Source organism: Camelina sativa, chromosome 11 (assembly GCF_000633955.1).
Source record: "Camelina sativa cultivar DH55 chromosome 11, Cs, whole genome shotgun sequence".
NCBI lineage: Eukaryota > Viridiplantae > Streptophyta > Magnoliopsida > Brassicales > Brassicaceae > Camelina > Camelina sativa.
In genome coordinates this window covers 29,817,644-29,836,646 of record NC_025695.1, presented here as the reverse complement: position 1 = coordinate 29,836,646, position 19,003 = coordinate 29,817,644, and the positions used below count along the sequence as shown (strand labels likewise).

Genomic DNA, 19,003 nt, shown 5'->3' with positions numbered 1-19,003 from the left:
ATAAGAGATTTGTTTTACTCTAAGAGGGAGTTTTGAGATGTTTACTCATTTTAAACAGTAAACGTCTTAATAACTTTATGAAAACGTACTTAAACTGCAACATCCCCTTTATTTTTCTTCAAGTTTGATCACTAACATCCGGTATTTATAATGGATCACAAGTATTCGTACGTATATTCGTATTTCTGTGTGCAAACAAAAGTTCATCTGATCAAGTTTTCATTTTAAAGACCTGAGGGCTAATTAATTTTAAAGACAATACTTCGTTTTCGAGGACAGGTAATTATTTTTTCACTGATAACAAAATAATTGCAACAGGTTTCCTTCTCCGCAAAGCGGTCAACATTCAAACAATGCAAAGGATTAGGATTGAAAGGGTCTGTTGGGTCAAAAATGTACATACAATATAAACTGAAAAGGGAAAAATTTTGATGGAAGAAGAACATTAAGAAGAGGGATGAATAGAAATAACGCAAATTTAGAAGATTAAGAAGAGGGATGGACAGAGTAAGATACCCGAAAATGTGTGAAATTGTTTTTGATTCCGCAGTTACATATGCTGAGATGGTAGGCGACGTGGATAAGCTGAGGGTTGTTATGTGGGAGAAGCTAAAGTGAGTTTTAGGATGAAACCGATGATGAGTCCGATGAGTCCAACCATAGCTGCAAACTTTAAGGATAGCCCATTTCCGCCGTTCCTCTGGTTTCTCCGTCTCTTCACCATCTCCTGCGATTTTATTAACAACATTGTTAGGCAGTTATCCTTTGTTATTATTCATTGTTATGTTCACATGATTTTGCCTGAATGGCAATGAGAGCAAGCATAAACCAATGATATCAGAGAAAGGTTCATGGAAGGCGTACCAGTTCATGTTGCAGCTGTTGTGTTTGCTTAACGGCTGCATCACGCTCTTCCTTCAGCCGCTGTATAGTCTGTTCATACATATTGATGGGTATAATTGTGAGAGTGATGATTAAACAAGACACAAATAAATCTCTCTTTAAGCAAGGAATGTGGTCACTACTTGTGAGATTCTGTGAGGTACATTTGTTAACCACACGATGAAGAAAGGTATATTTATGGAGAAAAAAAAAGAAGGCTTCAAAAAGCAGCGTGTGTTTCACTGTCCTAGCTCCTAACCAATCAACTCAGTCCCTCACTACAGTTTCTAACTTACTATTGCTTGATATCCACAAGTGTGAATACTAGAAATGGGATCTGGATAACAATTCTTGCACACAGGTATCACAAAAAAGGGACTTTTCAATTTTCATAAGGTGTCTCTGTCTATGCAATAGGTTCATAGTATATCTTACGAGAAGGGTTTTTTTGCTACAATTTTAACAGGTTAGCAAAATGATAACGATTCAAACAGATTCTCAGAAAGTCATATCACCATAGGCAGATTAAACTATATAGTGTGGGGTGGGTGTAGGTGTTACTCACAGAGATGGTTTCTGAGCCCTGTCCATCACCATTTGTTGCTCCGGATTCAGAGGATCTTTGGGTAGTAGACGGGGAGATATAAGAGACTTTGAGCTTACACTCTGTTAATGTCTTTCCACTGTCCTTGGTGAACTAGACACAAGCATGTCAAAAATTTAATATCAAACTTTCTTCCCCTGAAATGTTGAAACAAGATTCTATAATCAAAAAGGTCGTGTAAACTGGGATGTCTTACTGTGTCTTGTGGAAGTTCATCGACATCAGTGTGTGGAGGTACAATGGTACTTTGGAGGAGAAATTTGTCTTTGCACTGCATATCTGGAGGATACTCTCGTTGCGCTTGTAGAGTAACTAAAAAATTTCGAAAGATCTCTTAATAATTATTATCTCCATGTATCATCAAGTCATAAACTGCGGATGAATAAAGAGAGAGAGAGAGAGAGAGAGAGAGAGAGAATGAAAGTACCTCTAATGATGCAAGAGTCCCAAGGCTGAATGACACCAGTGTTGGGTCTTACAAAATACTTCTTTGGAGATGTTGTTTTGACCTGATTTTGTTGAAGAAAATGAAAAAGATGTCAATTGTATTGTACCACAGGAGGAAAACAACTTGATCATAAAAAAAGAAAGCAAGGATGTGAAGGTTGGTGTATATTACCTTGAAAGCAACATAGTGCTCAGTTTTATTGGCAACTTTAAGATCACAGTAGCTTTGCTTCTCGAGTTCAACTGTAACAACAATATAAAAATATTCCCCATTTCAAATGTCACAGAACAAGAATATATTCTTAGAAATAACCCAAGAGAATCAATCATCAACCTTGAACAATGAACGTTATCTAAAAGTCAGAAACCTCAAAGCTCAAAGAAGTGAAACAAAACTTTGATAGTTCACAATATCGAAATCTCAAAGAGAAGGAGAGAGCTCTTTATCTCATTTCACAAATTAGGGTATAGATAAAAATTAACGGATTAGCTGAGTGAGAGAATGCTTACAGAGAAATTTGAGTTCATCAGGTTGAATGGAGATAAGCTGATTCTCGCCAACACCAGACATCTTTGTTGTTATTGTTGCTTTTTAAGCAAAGGTTCCACAATCAAATCTCTCTTTTTTTTTTTTTTTTTGAAAAAACCTATACACATCAAAATCAAAGCTCCCCTAATTTCAGAATTTTCTCTTTCTTTTTTTTTCCCCAGGAAAAAGAACCAAAAAAAAAGGTAAAAAGAAGAAAAGGAGAAAAGGAAGAGAGCAAAAAAAGACGGATCAAACCTGAAGAAGACCCCCAAGAAAAAAAAAAAAAAAAAAAAAGTCACAGGTCCAACCGCGTGAGGAGGAGGAGGAAGAAGCTGCGCTTATTTCTTTATCTGCCTCTTCCGAGAATCGCTCTCTCTCCACCAAAACCAGAATTCACCTTCTCTCTCTCTCTCTCCTCTAGTTTCGATCGATTGGGTGGTATAACGAAGTTTTCTAGAGAGAGAAAAAAGAGAGCGCTTCGTGGAGCGGCCAACCAGCCACACGTGAAGTCGAAGCAAAGTTTCCGTACGATTTCCCTCCGGCGTCGTCTCCGGGAAGTGCGGGCAAGCAGAGAGAAAGAAAGAAAGAAAAGAGAGAAAGAGAGGCAAAATGTGACACGTGTGATAACAGTTGTGCATTGTGCATTGTCAAAGAAAGAGAAAAAAACAAAAAAAAATTTAAAGCGACAGGCTGGAAATTAAAAAAGGAAGGATGACGTGGGATATTATGATTGGTTTGCTTAGTTTGAATATACTAGTAGGTTAAAAGAATGCTATAATAATGAATGAGAGCTTTCAGAGGTGGTAGGCCATTTTCATTTTGATGAGATTCATTTTTAGTGTGTGTATTTCCTTGCCGTGTCTCCCCATTAATGATTTAAATTTGTCGAGGAGTAATTAATATCAAGACACGTCATACTAATTAAATGGGGAGATAGTAGAAGAAGAATCACGACGAAGAAAGTTGTTTTAAAGTCAATCCAATACAATAGGAAACATACACGAAATTAAAATACTCAATCATCAACTTACACGAATATTCTTGGTCTTTTTTTTTTCCCTGTTTTTGTAGCTGGATAGATCATTAATATTCAAACAAGAACAATACTAAATCCAAAAAGAGTTTTTAAGTAATTACCGTTTGAAAAAGTGAATACAGTAATTTTAGATGATTTGAAAGGTTTTCTGAAATTGATTAAAATCAGTCATATTACTCTGAAAGAAAATACTAAATTCTTACTTACGAATCAAAACAATCAACATTGATTTACTTTTTCTTAAACCACTGTCACTGTAAATTACATGAAAATAACTGAAAATCCAACATATAATTATTACAAAAGAAAGAGAGTATTATGTGAAAAAGGAGGAGATTAACTACCTTTAGAGACAAGAGGAGACTGGTGTTGGGTTTTTTGGTGATCATTTAAAAGTTGAGAGACGAGGAAGTTTGTCCCTCAGATAGTAGAGTCTTGCTCTTCTCACTTTCCTGTGGCTTACCACTTTTATCTCCTTTATGTTTGGAGAGTATCTGTTTTACATTGAAACCAATCACATCAGATACGTATACTAAAAGCAACTTCACTCTATATACGTAATTGCAAAGTTCATGTAGACTAGTATGTTAGGATCACTACTATTGGATTGATTTAGACTACAGGTCAACACATTTTATTGATCTAAAATGCTAAAACTTCCAGCATATATGAATAACGCTGGTGCATTTATGATGAGATTCATAATCCAAAACACACTTTATTTCTCAAGAAACGAACACCAGAGCACTATGACCACATTCAAGTAACTCTGTTAAGAGTATGGTCGACTATCAAAGACCAACTGACCGTTAAGGTAAGTGTTGGATTCTCTAATCTCTCCTTTATTAAAAAGGTGAACAACCAACTGGCCAAAGTCCCATCTACTCCTATATACTACTAATTGCATATCTGCTTAACAATATACACCATTTTTGCAAGTGTGTAAATAATTCACGAGGTTAGGAAGAAGAAACTTACATAGGAAAGACGATTTCAACACCAATGCCAGCAATTATCCTCCTGATACGAATAGTAGTGTGGATGCCTGCATTTTGTCTAGACATTATTATACCTTTGTAGATAGATAGCCTACGTCTGTTCTCAGGAACCTCCTGTACAATCAAACCTACCATGTCAACCACTCAAATCTTACGGTTAAAATGCATATTTGAATCAGATCATACAGAGACAAGGATTTTTACCAGTTTGATTTCTACAATGTCCCCAGTCCTAAGCTCAGGAACCGGTCTTACTTTCTCTGAAACCTCAATAGCTTTCTTGTTTAGTATCTGCAGAAACGAAAAGCAAATCAACATTTCATTTCTCCAATGCCTGAAAGATAACTGATGATTAAAGAACAAGAGTCAAAACAAACACATTACTCTCAACTACAGTATCAGAAATGCTGAATCAGATAAGATTAGATCTTTACATGATAATGACTACCTATAGATATACACAAATTGAAGGTCATCACTATCTATACTAATACAAACACCACACATATTCTTACAGAAACACAATTGATAATTACTATTGATACTAGTGAAAGGAAGTTCAGATTATCTAATTTCAGCAACAAAACAAAACCCTATAGCTAATAGAGAACAAAGAGCCAAAACAAACTCTTTACTACAGGCTCAGTAATGTATAATCAGATTAAAAAAATCAGCACATATTTTTATAAAAACCTATCAGATTAACAAACTCAGCACTATTGCTACCGGAGCTTCGAAATTTTCCAAAATCAGAACCAAAACACAAAACCCTAAATAATCTTGCAGAGTGAAAAATGAACTTACCCCCATGACATCTCCGAGCTTGACTCTAGTCTTCCTCGGTGGTTTAGCTTCCTCCACCACAGTGGCTTCTCCTTCTCCTTCCGCTACAGTTTCAACAACAGCATTCTCCACAACTGGATCCGTTTCGCCTTCAGTACCCTCTTCAGCTTTAGCAATAAACTCCCTTTTCTTCTTGGAATCGATGGGGAAACCAAAATTTGAACCGGAGTGACTGAGAAAAACCCGAGAAACTGAAAGCTTTGAGCTGACCGATGAAGCTCGTGGTAGAAATGAAGAAACCCCAAAATTCTTCGACGAGGAGCTAGGGATTCTCGGTATCATATGCAATGCCTGCATCCATAAAAAAGGGTTAGATAAATACAGAGGACTCAAAAGAAGCATATAATATATATATATATATATGAAACTGTGATTTTTTGCGTGGGAGAGAGGAAAGAGATACCTGAGGAAGAAGATGAGAGCTCGTCGCCATGTTTGCACAAACCCAAACTCAAAAGCAGAGTGGTGTGAGCCTTATCGTGGCAATGTGAATCAAAAAGTCTCTTATCCGCGCGTGTGACTCTATTACTAATTTTATGGGCCTATACAATGAGGCCCATATTCAACTGAAATGCGATACATATAACCGACGATTACCATAGCTAAATTCCATAAACAAAGTAACAAGTACCAACCAATGCCTGCTCTTATAATAATGCTTAGCTTAGCTCCCAATTTCCAATCATTTGATTTAGTCCTTCCCTAACTACGAACTGTAGAGAACAGTAAGAGATGATGGTATCATTAAGAATAAAAATAAAACAAAATTAGTGGTACGAAATGATGACGACGATACAATTACACTGTGCACCATTTCTCATTAGGGTCATTGCCAATAATTAGTAATTTTTTTTTACCATAAAACGATATATATAATACAAAGAATATTTTAGAGGTATATATCATTATTTATTTTATTATTACTATAAGTGGAAAATAATTTTTTTGTTGGGAGTTGAAAACTATAATGTTTATGTTTGTTGTATATTATTTACAACTTACAAGTCGTCTACTACATGTTCACGTTATCATTGACTTACTTACACCGCAAGGCGATGTCAAGCTAGTATTATATTTAAATTTATCTATCATAATACCAAAAAAATATAATCAAAGGTCTCATCTTCCTTTGTTTGTGAATTATGTGAAACGAATCTATTTTTCTTAAAGGTGCTTTTCAAAAACAAAAAAAAAAAAAGCTTAACAAAAAAACTAATTAGCATATAATAATAACCTAAAAGTTAATTAGATTCGAAATTTAATGTGTCCTAAATGTAGTTTATTCTCCGACTGTATAGAATCAAAAAGGAAAGAAAGAAAATACAGATTGGTTATTTTGTCTAGTTCCACGTATCTCTCTGAGTTTGGGTATGCCACGTCACCCAGCATTCGAACATTATTAGTATTAAAAAAAAACGTATTTATAATGTTCAAAAGGGTGGGTTCGTCTATTATTTTCTTAACAAAAAAAAAGAAAAGAAAAAAAAAAGAGCACTAAATAAATAAATAAAGTATATATTAACCCAAAGCCAATAAAGAAAAAAAAATTTACAAAACAAATATTCACGTCTCTCTCTCGCGTGATTTGTTTTGTACACGACGAACGACGATTGCTGAAAACTAATCGCCGGAGATTCTCTCGTTGGAAGATCGATCTTTATAATGAATCCTGAATAGTAAGAACCTTTCTCTTCTCTCTTTTGTTTTTTTTGTTTATGTATCTGTTGTTACTTTTGGATCGACTCGCTTTTACATGTGTTTTGGTGATTTTTGTTCGATTTTGCTTTGGATCTTTGTTTGTTTGGGTAGATTGAATCTGCCGAATTCTGCTCGTTTTAGGTTTTTTTGTTTGTCTGATCAATTCTAGGTTTTTGGAATTCTCGGGTCCATGGATCTTTTTATCTAGGTTAGTTAGATCCAGTGATACACTATCGAGATCTGCAATTTCTCTTTTGATTATCTTCGGTTGTGACACAGTTCTGCCTTTTAATTCGTGTATTTCGCATACAGGATCCATTTACATATCTTTCTTGCGTTTGTAATTTGTGACATTCAGAGTGAAACATGGCAAAAGAGCATATTTTCTGAGTTTAGGAGCTTCACTGAGATATTCATGTTTTTATTCTCTTTTCGTTGCAGTGACTATCTCTTCAAGCTTTTGCTTATCGGTGATTCTGGTGTCGGGAAATCCTGCTTGCTTCTTAGATTTGCTGTAAGTAATTTTGCCACACAACTCTTCAAGATTTTTTATCATCTATGGTTTGGTTGTTGCTTTCTCACATTTAACAATTTATGGGTCTTTGAAGATCACATCTTGGAGTGTTCAATAGCAGTTGGCTCTAAATTCATTACTCCATTGGATTGTTTGGCTTACAGTTCTCACTTTGTGTTGTTTACTTCCTGATATGTTGAAATTTTATGTGTACAGGACGATTCTTACCTGGATAGCTACATAAGCACCATCGGTGTTGACTTTGTAAGCATAATTTCTATTGTTGTACATCACTCGTTTTTATTACAGGAAACGAAAACATCATTTACAAGTCTCTTAATCTTTACTTGTGATGTGTTGCAGAAAATCCGCACAGTCGAACAAGACGGAAAGACCATCAAGCTTCAGATCGTAAGTGTTCTTGAGCTAGATATACAATCGATCATATTCGGTTAAACTTTGGATGGAACATATAACAGTCTTGTTGTTGGTAATCGCCTGTGTATGCAGTGGGATACAGCAGGCCAAGAACGTTTCAGGACAATCACTAGCAGCTACTACAGAGGAGCTCATGGAATCATTGTATAATATTCTCAACTCTAATTAGCCACTCACCTTCTTGTTACTTTATACATCCTTTGCTTCTGCTCCCTCACAGTTTACTAATCTTACAGGTCACATATGATGTCACTGACCAAGAGAGCTTCAACAATGTCAAACAATGGCTGAATGAAATTGACCGTTACGCTAGCGAAAATGTGAACAAGCTACTGGTTGGGAACAAGAACGATCTCACATCACAGAAAGTTGTATCCACTGAGACTGCCAAGGTAATACTATAACCAACCCAAGTGGCCTCTCTATCCACGTAAACCTTGTCTGAAAGATAAATAACATTGTTGTTGTTGTTGTCTCTTCTCCTTGTTGCACAGGCTTTTGCAGATGAACTTGGGATCCCATTCTTGGAAACAAGTGCTAAAACTGCAACCAATGTGGAAGATGCTTTCATGGCCATGACTTCCGCAATTAAGACAAGGTTAGAAGTTACATCTTAATTTTACTTGTGAAGAACTCCTTAACCGTTTGCTTAAACTGGTTTTGGTGATGTTCTTTTGCAGAATGGCGAGCCAACCAGCTGGAGGTGCCAAGCCACCTACGGTCCAGATTCGCGGGCAACCAGTGAACCAGCAATCAGGCTGCTGCTCATCTTGATTTGATTAGTCACCAATCCTCTTTGGATCATCATCACTCCTTTATAATCATTTGTTTGCATTGCATGTATGACTTCTCCAAATTAACAACTCCCCCCTCTTTTTCTTCTTTGGTTTTCATTTATTTTCTTTTCAGATTCTTTTTCTGATGTATTTCGAATGCTTTAATCCCATATATTATTTTAGTAAAGTCCCTTTATGCCAGCATTGAAACATATGGTTATTCTCGAACGGTAATAAGGAAATCTTGAGAATCCTTACCATAAAAGCTTAAAACATTTGGTTGTCAGAGACCAGGATGCTAGAAAGCTTACCCATGACCTGTCCCGCTACGGCGACCTCCACGACCACGGAATCTACCAACAATACCACCTCGGATCTACCAACAATACCACCTCGCCTTGCTCCATCAGCATCTTCAGAAGGTATATATCCTCTAGAATATCCATTCTCATTTCCAGGAGCATCATTGGTCTGTAACTTCATAACTAAGTCGTTCCTTTTGCCTATCAAAAAACAGAAGAAATCAGAGTTAGAATTTAATTGTGTTTTGAGAGCAAAATAAAACAAATTAACAAATCATCAAAGCGGCTCACAAGCAAAGCAGAACAAAAATAAAATCATTTAGGAAGATTTTGATAACCTTAGCTGGTACACATACTCCTCTAAAAGACCTAAGAAAGCTATCTCTCTGTCCGAATCTTCTTCTTTGCAAGACATTTGGAAAAACACATGCATTCATGATCAAATAAATAACAAATTTTAATTTTAATTCAATTATACAACAAAACAGTTAAAAATTAGGGTCTTACCATTGAGTATTTCTTCTGACTTTTTTCTTGACAAATTTCCAAAACATACGCCCAAATATATTACATATCTACAAAGTGGAATTTAAAATTTGAATGGAACCGAAGAGATGGTTCATAAACAATTTAAAAAGACAACCACTAGTAAAAAATAATTTATCATAGAGAGGAACTTGAAGTGCATGACATATTCAGTGATATTCTTCACCTTGGATTTCTCATCCAGCGTAATGTTACCTTCTATAAAGGGTGTTAAAGTGGGTCACGATTTATGAGTCTTATTGCAGGACATCATGATGTTTATATCGATTTATTATGCGCCTCTGCATTTAGCATTGCCCCCGCCCCGAAACTGACCCACAGTACAGCGCCCATTCTCTTTGCGCGTGGGAAGGCAATGAAGTGAAGTTCATGAGACCGCGGCGGAGTGGAGCAGCCGCTGTTAGTGCAAGCTTGAAATAGTTTGAGGATCAAGCTAAGTATATTTAGGAGATATCTAAATTATGTAATGTTTCCTATAGTTGTTAGGATGAATATTTATTCTTCTCTCTATATAAGAAGATGCAGGGTGTTGCATAGCTTATAAGAGAGATTAGAGAGATTAAGATTGCTTTAGTTTTGAGAAGTTTCTAAAGTAATAAACGAGAGTTATTCGTTATTCTTGTGTTTGATTCAATATTTGGTATCAGAGCTTATATTGAATCTCTAAACACAACTTTTCTTTCTTGTTCGTGACTAAAAAAAAAACAAAATCGGTGTAAGAGATATGAGTGAAATCGTTGCTATGACGTCCATACCAAAGGAGACCGGTACTTCATCTCTTCAATGTCCAATGCTTACCGCAACCAACTATACGGTGTGGGCCATGAAGATGACGGTAGTACTGCGAGTGAACAAAGTCTGGGAAACGATCGAAACAGGGGAAGCAGAGGCCGATAAGACTGACCTAGCCAAAGCTCTTATGTTCCAATCGATTCCGGAGAATCTGATTTTACAAGTGGGAAACCTTGCTACTCCTAAGGAGGTTTGGGATGCAATCAAGTCACGATACATTGGAGCTGAGAGAGTAAAAGAGGCGAGACTGCAAACACTAATGTCGGATTTCGAGAGGATGAAGATGAAGACTACAGATACGATCGATGATTTTGTGGGAAGGTTGTCGGAGCTTGCATCAAAAGCGGGTGCTTTGGGCGTATCCATTGAAGAGTCTAAGATGGTCAAAAAATTCCTCAATAGTTTGCCGAGGAAGAAGTACATTCATATCATAGCAGCCTTGGAACAAGTTCTTGATCTTAACAAGACAAGTTTTGTGGACATAGTTGGTCGACTAAAAACATATGAGGAGAGGATTCGTGATGAGGAAGATCAAGAAGATGATCAAACAAAACTTATGTATGCTAACAATTATCAAGAGGGTTATGACCAAGGACGTGGAAAGGGTGCTAGAGGTGGTCGGTTCTCGGGTCGAGGAAGAGGACGAGGTCGAAACAATTACCAAAACAGAGACAAGTCACAGATTGTTTGTTACCGATGTGACAAGAATGGTCACTATGCCTCAAATTGTCCAGACCGGTTACTTAAACTTCAAGAAATTCAAGATGGTGCAGAATCTGATACTCAAGACGCAGAGGAGCTACTAATGCACGAGGCTGTGCTTCTCAATGAGAAGAAAATCAAGCCATGTGATTACGAAGTTAAACCGGAGGGAGATAATGTGTGGTATCTTGATAACGGAGCCAGTAATCACATGACTGGAAATCGGAACTACTTTACCAAACTTGATGAAACAGTCACGGGGAAGGTGAGGTTTGGTGACGACTCAAGAGTCGACATAAAGGGAAGAGGTTCTGTTTTCTTTATCACCAAGTCGGGTGATAGAAAGATTCTGACTCAAGTTTACTGGATACCTGATCTCAAGAGTAATATTCTCAGTCTTGGACAAGCTACGGAGATAGGATTTGAAGTTAGGATGAAGGAGGATTACCTAACACTACACGATCGCGATGGGAAGCTCCTTGTAAAAGCAAATAGATCACAGAACAGACTCTATAAGGTCCATATGGATGCTGAAAGTAACTGTCTGCAAATGAAGGTCGCTGATACCTCTACACGGTGGCATGAGAGACTAGGTCATGTCAATCTCAGGACCTTAGAATCGATGGTGAAGAGAGAGCTAGTCTTTGGAATGCCAAACTTGACTTTTGTTAAGGAGACGTGTGCATCTTGTTTGCTTGGGAAGCAAACAAGAAAGACGTTTCCCAAGGCAACCAGTTTTAGAGCTGAAAAATCTCTGGATTTAATCCATGGAGATCTCTGCGGTCCGATTACACCTGCCACAGCTGCACAGAACAAGTATATATTTGTGCTCATTGACGATCACTCTCGATACATGTGGTCACTGCTTTTGAAAGATAAGAGTGATGCATATGATGCTTTCAAACGTTTTAAAGCCCGAGCTGAGCAAGAAATTGGAGCAACAATCAAGATGTTTCGAACAGACAGAGGAGGTGAATTTGTATCGTCTGAGTTCATGCGATTTTGTGAACAATCTGGGATCCAACGACACTTGACGGCTCCATACTCGCCACAACAGAACGGTGTAGTAGAGAGAAGAAACAGAACCCTGCTTGAAATGACGAGAAGCATTTTAAAACACATGGATGTTCCGAATTATCTTTGGGGAGAGGCTGTGAGACATTCCACTTATTTGATCAACAGAGTAGCTACGAGAACATTGAGTGACAAGACGCCGTACGACATGTTCAAAGGCAAGAAACCAAACTTGGAGCACTTGCGAGTTTTTGGTTGTATCGGTTATGCTAGAGTGGAAACACAACATCTCAAGAAATTGGATGATAGATCTCGTGCTTTGGTGCATCTCGGAACAGAACCTGGTAGTAAAGCTTATCGTTTGTTAAATCCCTCAACAAGGAGGATAACAGTAAGCAGAGATGTCATCTTCGACGAAGCTAAAAGATGGAATTGGAATGTTGCAAGTGAAGAAACAGAGGCTCCAGGGTCATTTATCGTAAGATCTGGAGATTTTGGGAATAATGGTCTACACGAAGAAGCAGCAGACTGCGAGAATTATGATTCTGAGGTTGGAGTCGAGGTGATAGCAGAAACTCAACAGGAGCAAGAGACAGAGGAAGCTCAGCCTGTACTACGACGCTCAACACGACCAAGTGTGAAACCAAGTTATCTCAATGATTACGTGTTGTTAGCAGAGGACGAAGTAGAACGCCTTCTGTTAAGCTTAGATGATGAACCAAGATTCTTTGAGGAAGCAAAGGAACTACAAGTGTGGAGAGAAGCTTGTATGGAGGAACTAAGGTCGATCGAAAGGAACAAAACGTGGAACTTGGTGGAATTACCGAGTAGTGTTAAGCCAATTGGCTTAAAATGGGTATTTAAGATCAAACGTAATGCAAATGGGAGCATAAATAAATATAAAGCAAGACTCGTTGCTAAAGGGTATGTGCAGAGACATGGGATTGATTTCGACGAGGTGTTTGCTCCAGTGGCACGTATTGAAACAATACGGTTTATCATTGCCTTAGCCGCTTCTAAAGGATGGGAAGTACACCATTTAGATGTAAAAACTGCCTTCTTGCACGGAGAACTTCGAGAGGAGGTCTTTGTTTCTCAACCGGAAGGTTTTATGAAGGAGGGAAGCGAAGGAATGGTGTACAAGCTGAACAAAGCGCTTTATGGACTGCGTCAAGCACCACGGGCCTGGAATCATAAGCTCAATCAGATTCTAAAGGAGTTAAACTTTGTGAGATGTGCTAAGGAGCCTGCCTTGTACCGAAGACAAGAAAAGGAACACTTGTTGATTGTAGCGGTTTATGTGGACGATCTTCTTGTCACTGGTAGCAGCCTGAGTCTAGTTCAAGAGTTCAAGCAGGGGATGTCATCTAAGTTTGAGATGAGTGACCTTGGTAGACTGACATATTATCTTGGCATTGAAGTCTTACAAGAAGATGGTGGAATCACCTTGAAACAGAGCAGGTATGCAGGAAAAATTCTTGAAGAGACTGGTATGAGTAATTGCAATGCTGTTCAGGTTCCGATGGACTCAGGTTCGAAGCTTTCAAAGGCTTTAGATGATCAGCCTATTGATGAAAGTGAGTATAGAAGGAATATTGGCTGTCTGAGATACTTGATTCACACCCGACCTGATCTCTCCTTTGCTGTTGGCATTTTGAGCCGCTATATGCATAACCCGAAGAGAAGTCATGGTGTGGCTTTGAAGCATGTTTTGAGGTACTTACAAGGAACCTCAGGTTATGGTCTCACATTTAAGAAAGGAAGCAGCTCCGGGTTAGTAGGCTATTGTGACAGCAGTCTCAATATAGATGAAGATGATGGTAAAAGCACAAGTGGTCACATTTTCTATCTCAACAACTGTCCTATTACATGGTGCTCACAGAAGCAGGAGACGGTAGCTTTATCTTCTTGTGAGGCAGAGTTTATGGCGGCTACAGAAGCAGCTAAGCAGGCTATTTGGTTGCAAGATTTGCTCTCTGAAGTTACAGGTGAAGAGCTCAAGAGAGTAACGGTTCGTATAGACAACAAATCTGCTATAGCACTTACCAAAAATCCTGTCTTCCACGGCCGCAGCAAACACATTCATAGGAAGTTTCATTTTGTTCGTGAATGCGTAGAAAATGAGCTGGTAGAGGTTGAGTATGTTCCTGGCATTGAGCAGAAAGCTGATATCTTGACTAAGGCACTTGGGAGAATCAAGTTCAAAGAACAGAGGAGCTTCATTGGAGTTCAAGATTTGAGTGAGCAAGATGGTTTCAAGCTTAAGGGGGACAATGTTAGTGTAAGCTTGAAATAGCTTGAGGATCAAGCTAAGTATATTTAGGAGATATCTAAATATACATATCTAAAGATTTAGGAGATATCTAAATTATGTAATGTTTCCTATAGTTGTTAGGATGAATATTTATTCTTCTCTCTATATAAGAAGATGCAGGGTGTTGCATAGCTTATAAGAGAGATTAGAGAGATTAAGATTGCTTTAGTTTTGAGAAGTTTCTAAAGTAATAAACGAGAGTTATTCGTTATTCTTGTGTTTGATTCAATAGCCGCGACACTCTTTTTTATCGGAAAATAGAGCTAGAACAAGGAACAAGCAACACTAGCAATTAAAAGACCTCCTAGGGATAAGAGACATAGAGCAAAATTTTTTAAAAAAAAATAGATTTACGAATTAATCTAACTTACGAATTCTAATGAGTCAAAAATTTTAACTCTAATGACTCGAAAATTTTAACTCTAATGGGTTGATGGATTAAATGAGTTGATAGTTAAATGAATTAATGAATCAAATGTGACTCAAATGAGTTTGATTATAATTAGTTCATAAGTTAACCCAATAAATATTAACTAAAATTGGACCCGTGCTCTTTATTTTATTTATTTTGTAATTTTTATTTAAAGTGTTATATATATGATTGTTTTATTTGTTTTAATTTCTTTTTTGCTCAAACACTATGCCATAAAATCATATGTTGAATATAACTTATGAAAATAACATCTATTTTGTAATATATTCTAGTAGATCTAGATTTTGACCCGCGGTACACTGCAATTTTGATTTTTTGATAAAAATATTAATTTATGTTTGTTAATTTTATTTTATTTGTTTAGTTTTTAAAATTCTATATTGTATTTTGATTTTTAATTATATGACTTAACCTACTCTATACCTCATATTAATTATTTTGCTACAGTATTAATTAATCAATTTAATTAGATACGACTATTAATCTAATATTCATATTGTTAACAAAATAATGAGATGATATTTTATCCATGTAGCACCGAATCAATGACATTTTAAGTTTCTATTAATATCTACTCAAACATGTCTAGCCATATAACCCATCGTGTGATATTTTAATTCGTTGTACACCATAGAAAAAACTTCATAAAAATCTAAATATATTTTTAAAATTTAAAATGTTTTAATAAAGTTTTTTTTAGAAATTGAACTATTTATAATATTTGAACTTCTTATAAAGTTTAAATATTATTAATATTTTAAACAGTTATAAAAATTAAATGTTTTAATAATTGAAATATTAATAATCTAAAAAAGTTTTTAAAAAGTTCACAAAATAATGAGATGATGTTTTACCCGTGTAGCACCGAATTAATGACATTTTAATTTTCTATTAATATCAACTCAGACATGTCCTGCCTTATAACCCGTCATGTGATATTTTAATTCGTATATATTATTAAAAAATAAAATGTTTGAATAAATTTTATTATTTTAGAAATTGAAATACTTATAATATTTGAACTTCTTATAAAGTTTAAATATTATGCATATTTTAAACATTTTATAAAAAGATAAATGTTTTAATGATTGAAATATTAATAATCTTTAAACTTTTAAAAAAGTTATACATTTGAATTTTTAAAGTTACTAAAAGTTGAAATTCTTTAAAATAAAAAAACATAATAAAATGCATAAATTTTTTAATTTCAATGCCTGATAAATCAAGGTTTCTGCTCATTCGTATTCAGAATTATTTTGGTCTCTTTTTTATTAATATGAATTTGAATCTTTGCCTAGTTTTCTTAGGTGATGTAGGGCATTTTGTATATTTTTTTATTCATCAGTTGAACAATATATGTCTGTTTTATAAAATTTAAATTACATCATATGCAGAAAAAATCATAACTTTTATTAACTAAATATATTAGATAAAAAAATAAAATAATTTAAATATAAAATAAAATAAATGTGAAAGAAGAATCACATATTTTTGTTTTAATTAGGTTGAGAGATTTCCTTATCTTTTTAATGTTACCTATAATTGATTTATATGTTACTATAATTAACTAAATCCATACTATCCTTACTTACCAAAAATCATACTAACCCGTATATTATGATACACCTATTTCACAAGTTTATAACCAAAAAATCATAAATATATCAATTATATAGTTTACAAAAAAATGTCGTATACTTCCGTTTTATTATATAAGGGATTTCTTCATTATCAATTAAATATCATCATCACTATCGTCACACTACCATCATAATCATATTATCATCATCATACTACCATCATCTTCATACTACCATCATCATATTGTCATCATCATCATACTACCATTACTATCACCATCATCATCATCATCCAAGTCCGGCTCAATTATTTTTTGGACCATGAACTAAAAAATATTTTAAACACTATTTCCTCATGCTAAAAAAAAAAAAAATTGGACCATAAAATCAAAAGAAAAAAACCCAACATAAATGGACCCTATGCATTTGCACTCCATGCACATGTGTAGAGTCGGGCCTCTCATCATCATCACCACCACTAATGCAAACCGTAATTTTTCCACCAAACCACAAATCCATAATTTTCCAGCGAATACATAAAACCACAATTTTTCGCTAAAAATTATGTGATATTGATGATAATGATGATAATGATGATGAAAATCAATTATTACTGTTTCTATGTTAATTATATATTTATTTCTATTTTAGTGGGTCAACTCAATTAGTCATCTAACACATTTAATTAAATGGGTTCATGAGTTGATCCAACTTAATTTGTTAAATGAGTCGAGTCATGTTATAAGGATATTAGATAACAACTGAGAATTTTGTTCAATAATATCTCGTTATGTGAACTCTCTCTACATTTTATCCATGATAATCCATAATACAAACATATATAAATTAAACATATCTCGTTTGTAAACTACTAGATTTGACCTCGTGGTACACCACGAGCAATTTAAAAAAAAAAATTTTGAATAGATCAAGTTTCTTTAAGTTTTAATATAAATGTTACATTGTTATATATGTGTGTGTTCTCATAGTAATTAATAATAAGGTTAAGATAGATATTTTTTATATATTAAAATAACTCAAATGTGAAATAATCTATATCCGAATATATTTGTTTGGTTACAAAAATTCTAAAACAATTTTTAAAATATATATCCGTTTATAAAAATTCAAATCACATCATATGCTAAAAAAATCTAAAATTTTATTAACTTAATGTATTAAATAGTAATTTAAATAATTAAATATACGATTAAATAAAAGTGAAACGAGAATTATATTTTAATCTAACATATTGCTTTAAATTAGGTAGATATATTTTAGGAAATTAATATTATCAAATAAGGAAATCATTGTGTTTGGTTGTAAAAATTGTAGAGAATTTAGTTGGGACTTGTTTGGATACAGAGATAAGAAAGGATGACACAAAAATGTACTCTAAAAATGTTAAGATAGATGCTTTAAAGATGATATAATTAAGTGTGATATGAAACTCATAATAAATTGGTGAGCAAGCAAGAAATCTTAAAAATTTCTGTAGATATATTTTAGGAATATGATTTTAAATGTAAAGATTATATAAGTATAAACCAAAAATGATTTTGGAAATTAGAAATTAATTTAGTAGAGATATTTTAGGAATCATTGATTTTATAACTATATAATTTATGTTTCGGTTTCAATTTTGCGATTTTATAGCTATATTTTAGGATATTTTATTTAATAATTTTGGTAAAACTAATTAGTTTCTATAAAAACATTTCGAATTTATGTATAAAAATTAAACCGAAATATATGGCATATGCTCTTCTAACAATTAAAACAAATTTATGTATAACAATTATTTTCTATTAGAAAAAAAATTAACTAAATATTAAATGTTAATGGCATAGTTGTAAATAGGTTCCAAATCTATGATTTATTTGCTAAATGTCTCCAAAAATGTATATATAGATGTGAATTGGAAAACTAAAAAAAAGCATATTGACATACCTTAAAAAAATTCTTCCTTGGGAATAGATTTGATTATATTCCAAATTTTACGAAATAAAATCTTTGAATTTTCATTAAAGCCATCAAAACTCAGCTCCAAAATGTTATTATCCCCAAATGCTAAAGAAGTATAATGATATATACCTCTTCTTTGTATATAGTGAGCTGAAATTTCTCTATTTTGTATTTGATATTGGAGTAGGATTCTGTTTGAAACCATATACAAAGAGAACGATAAATTGGCTTCAGATGCAACATTTTTTGTTTCAAATAAAATTTTCAAGAAAAACTAATTGGAATAAATCATTTACCTTTATTCACCAAAGAGAATGTATTAGAATAGAAGTCTCATATTATGTGACGTTAAATTTTTTAGAATTTCTCCCATTTCAGCTTGTTCACCAAAACCATACAAAAGTCCATACTAAGTGAATGCGTCGTTGGTTCACCAATATCATATTCTAAACCATAATACTTCATTTCTAATGAATTAGTATACTCACGAATGGGTGGTTAAGAAGGATATTGGACTCTCAAGAGATTGAGATACTAAAATACATATGCCACCAGTTCATATCTTTGCAAAAAAAAAAAAAAAAAAAAAA

General features: G+C 34.5%; 3 protein-coding genes across 3 annotated transcripts; 1 reads left to right on the top strand and 2 right to left on the bottom strand.

The window, feature by feature from the left end:
• On the bottom strand, positions 307-3,093 carry LOC104724649 (vesicle-associated protein 2-1-like). Its single transcript, XM_010443189.2, has 8 exons — positions 2,718-3,093; positions 2,444-2,580; positions 2,106-2,176; positions 1,914-1,995; positions 1,683-1,798; positions 1,448-1,579; positions 865-933; positions 307-727 (listed from the first exon to the last, which is right to left on the bottom strand). Exons 2-8 carry the CDS (start codon positions 2,502-2,504, stop codon positions 596-598), a joined length of 663 nt encoding a protein of 220 aa, XP_010441491.1. The 5' UTR covers positions 2,505-2,580; positions 2,718-3,093; the 3' UTR covers positions 307-595.
• LOC104724648 (50S ribosomal protein L19-2, chloroplastic) lies at positions 3,702-5,842 on the bottom strand. Its single transcript, XM_010443187.1, has 5 exons — positions 5,743-5,842; positions 5,301-5,630; positions 4,701-4,787; positions 4,477-4,610; positions 3,702-3,992 (listed from the first exon to the last, which is right to left on the bottom strand). Exons 1-5 carry the CDS (start codon positions 5,770-5,772, stop codon positions 3,884-3,886), a joined length of 690 nt encoding a protein of 229 aa, XP_010441489.1. The 5' UTR covers positions 5,773-5,842; the 3' UTR covers positions 3,702-3,883.
• On the top strand, positions 6,866-8,952 carry LOC104724647 (ras-related protein RABD2b). Its single transcript, XM_010443186.2, has 8 exons — positions 6,866-7,015; positions 7,479-7,551; positions 7,768-7,815; positions 7,915-7,962; positions 8,062-8,133; positions 8,226-8,381; positions 8,484-8,587; positions 8,670-8,952. The coding sequence occupies exons 1-8, from the start codon at positions 7,002-7,004 to the stop codon at positions 8,761-8,763; spliced, it is 609 nt and encodes a 202-aa protein (XP_010441488.1). The 5' UTR covers positions 6,866-7,001; the 3' UTR covers positions 8,764-8,952.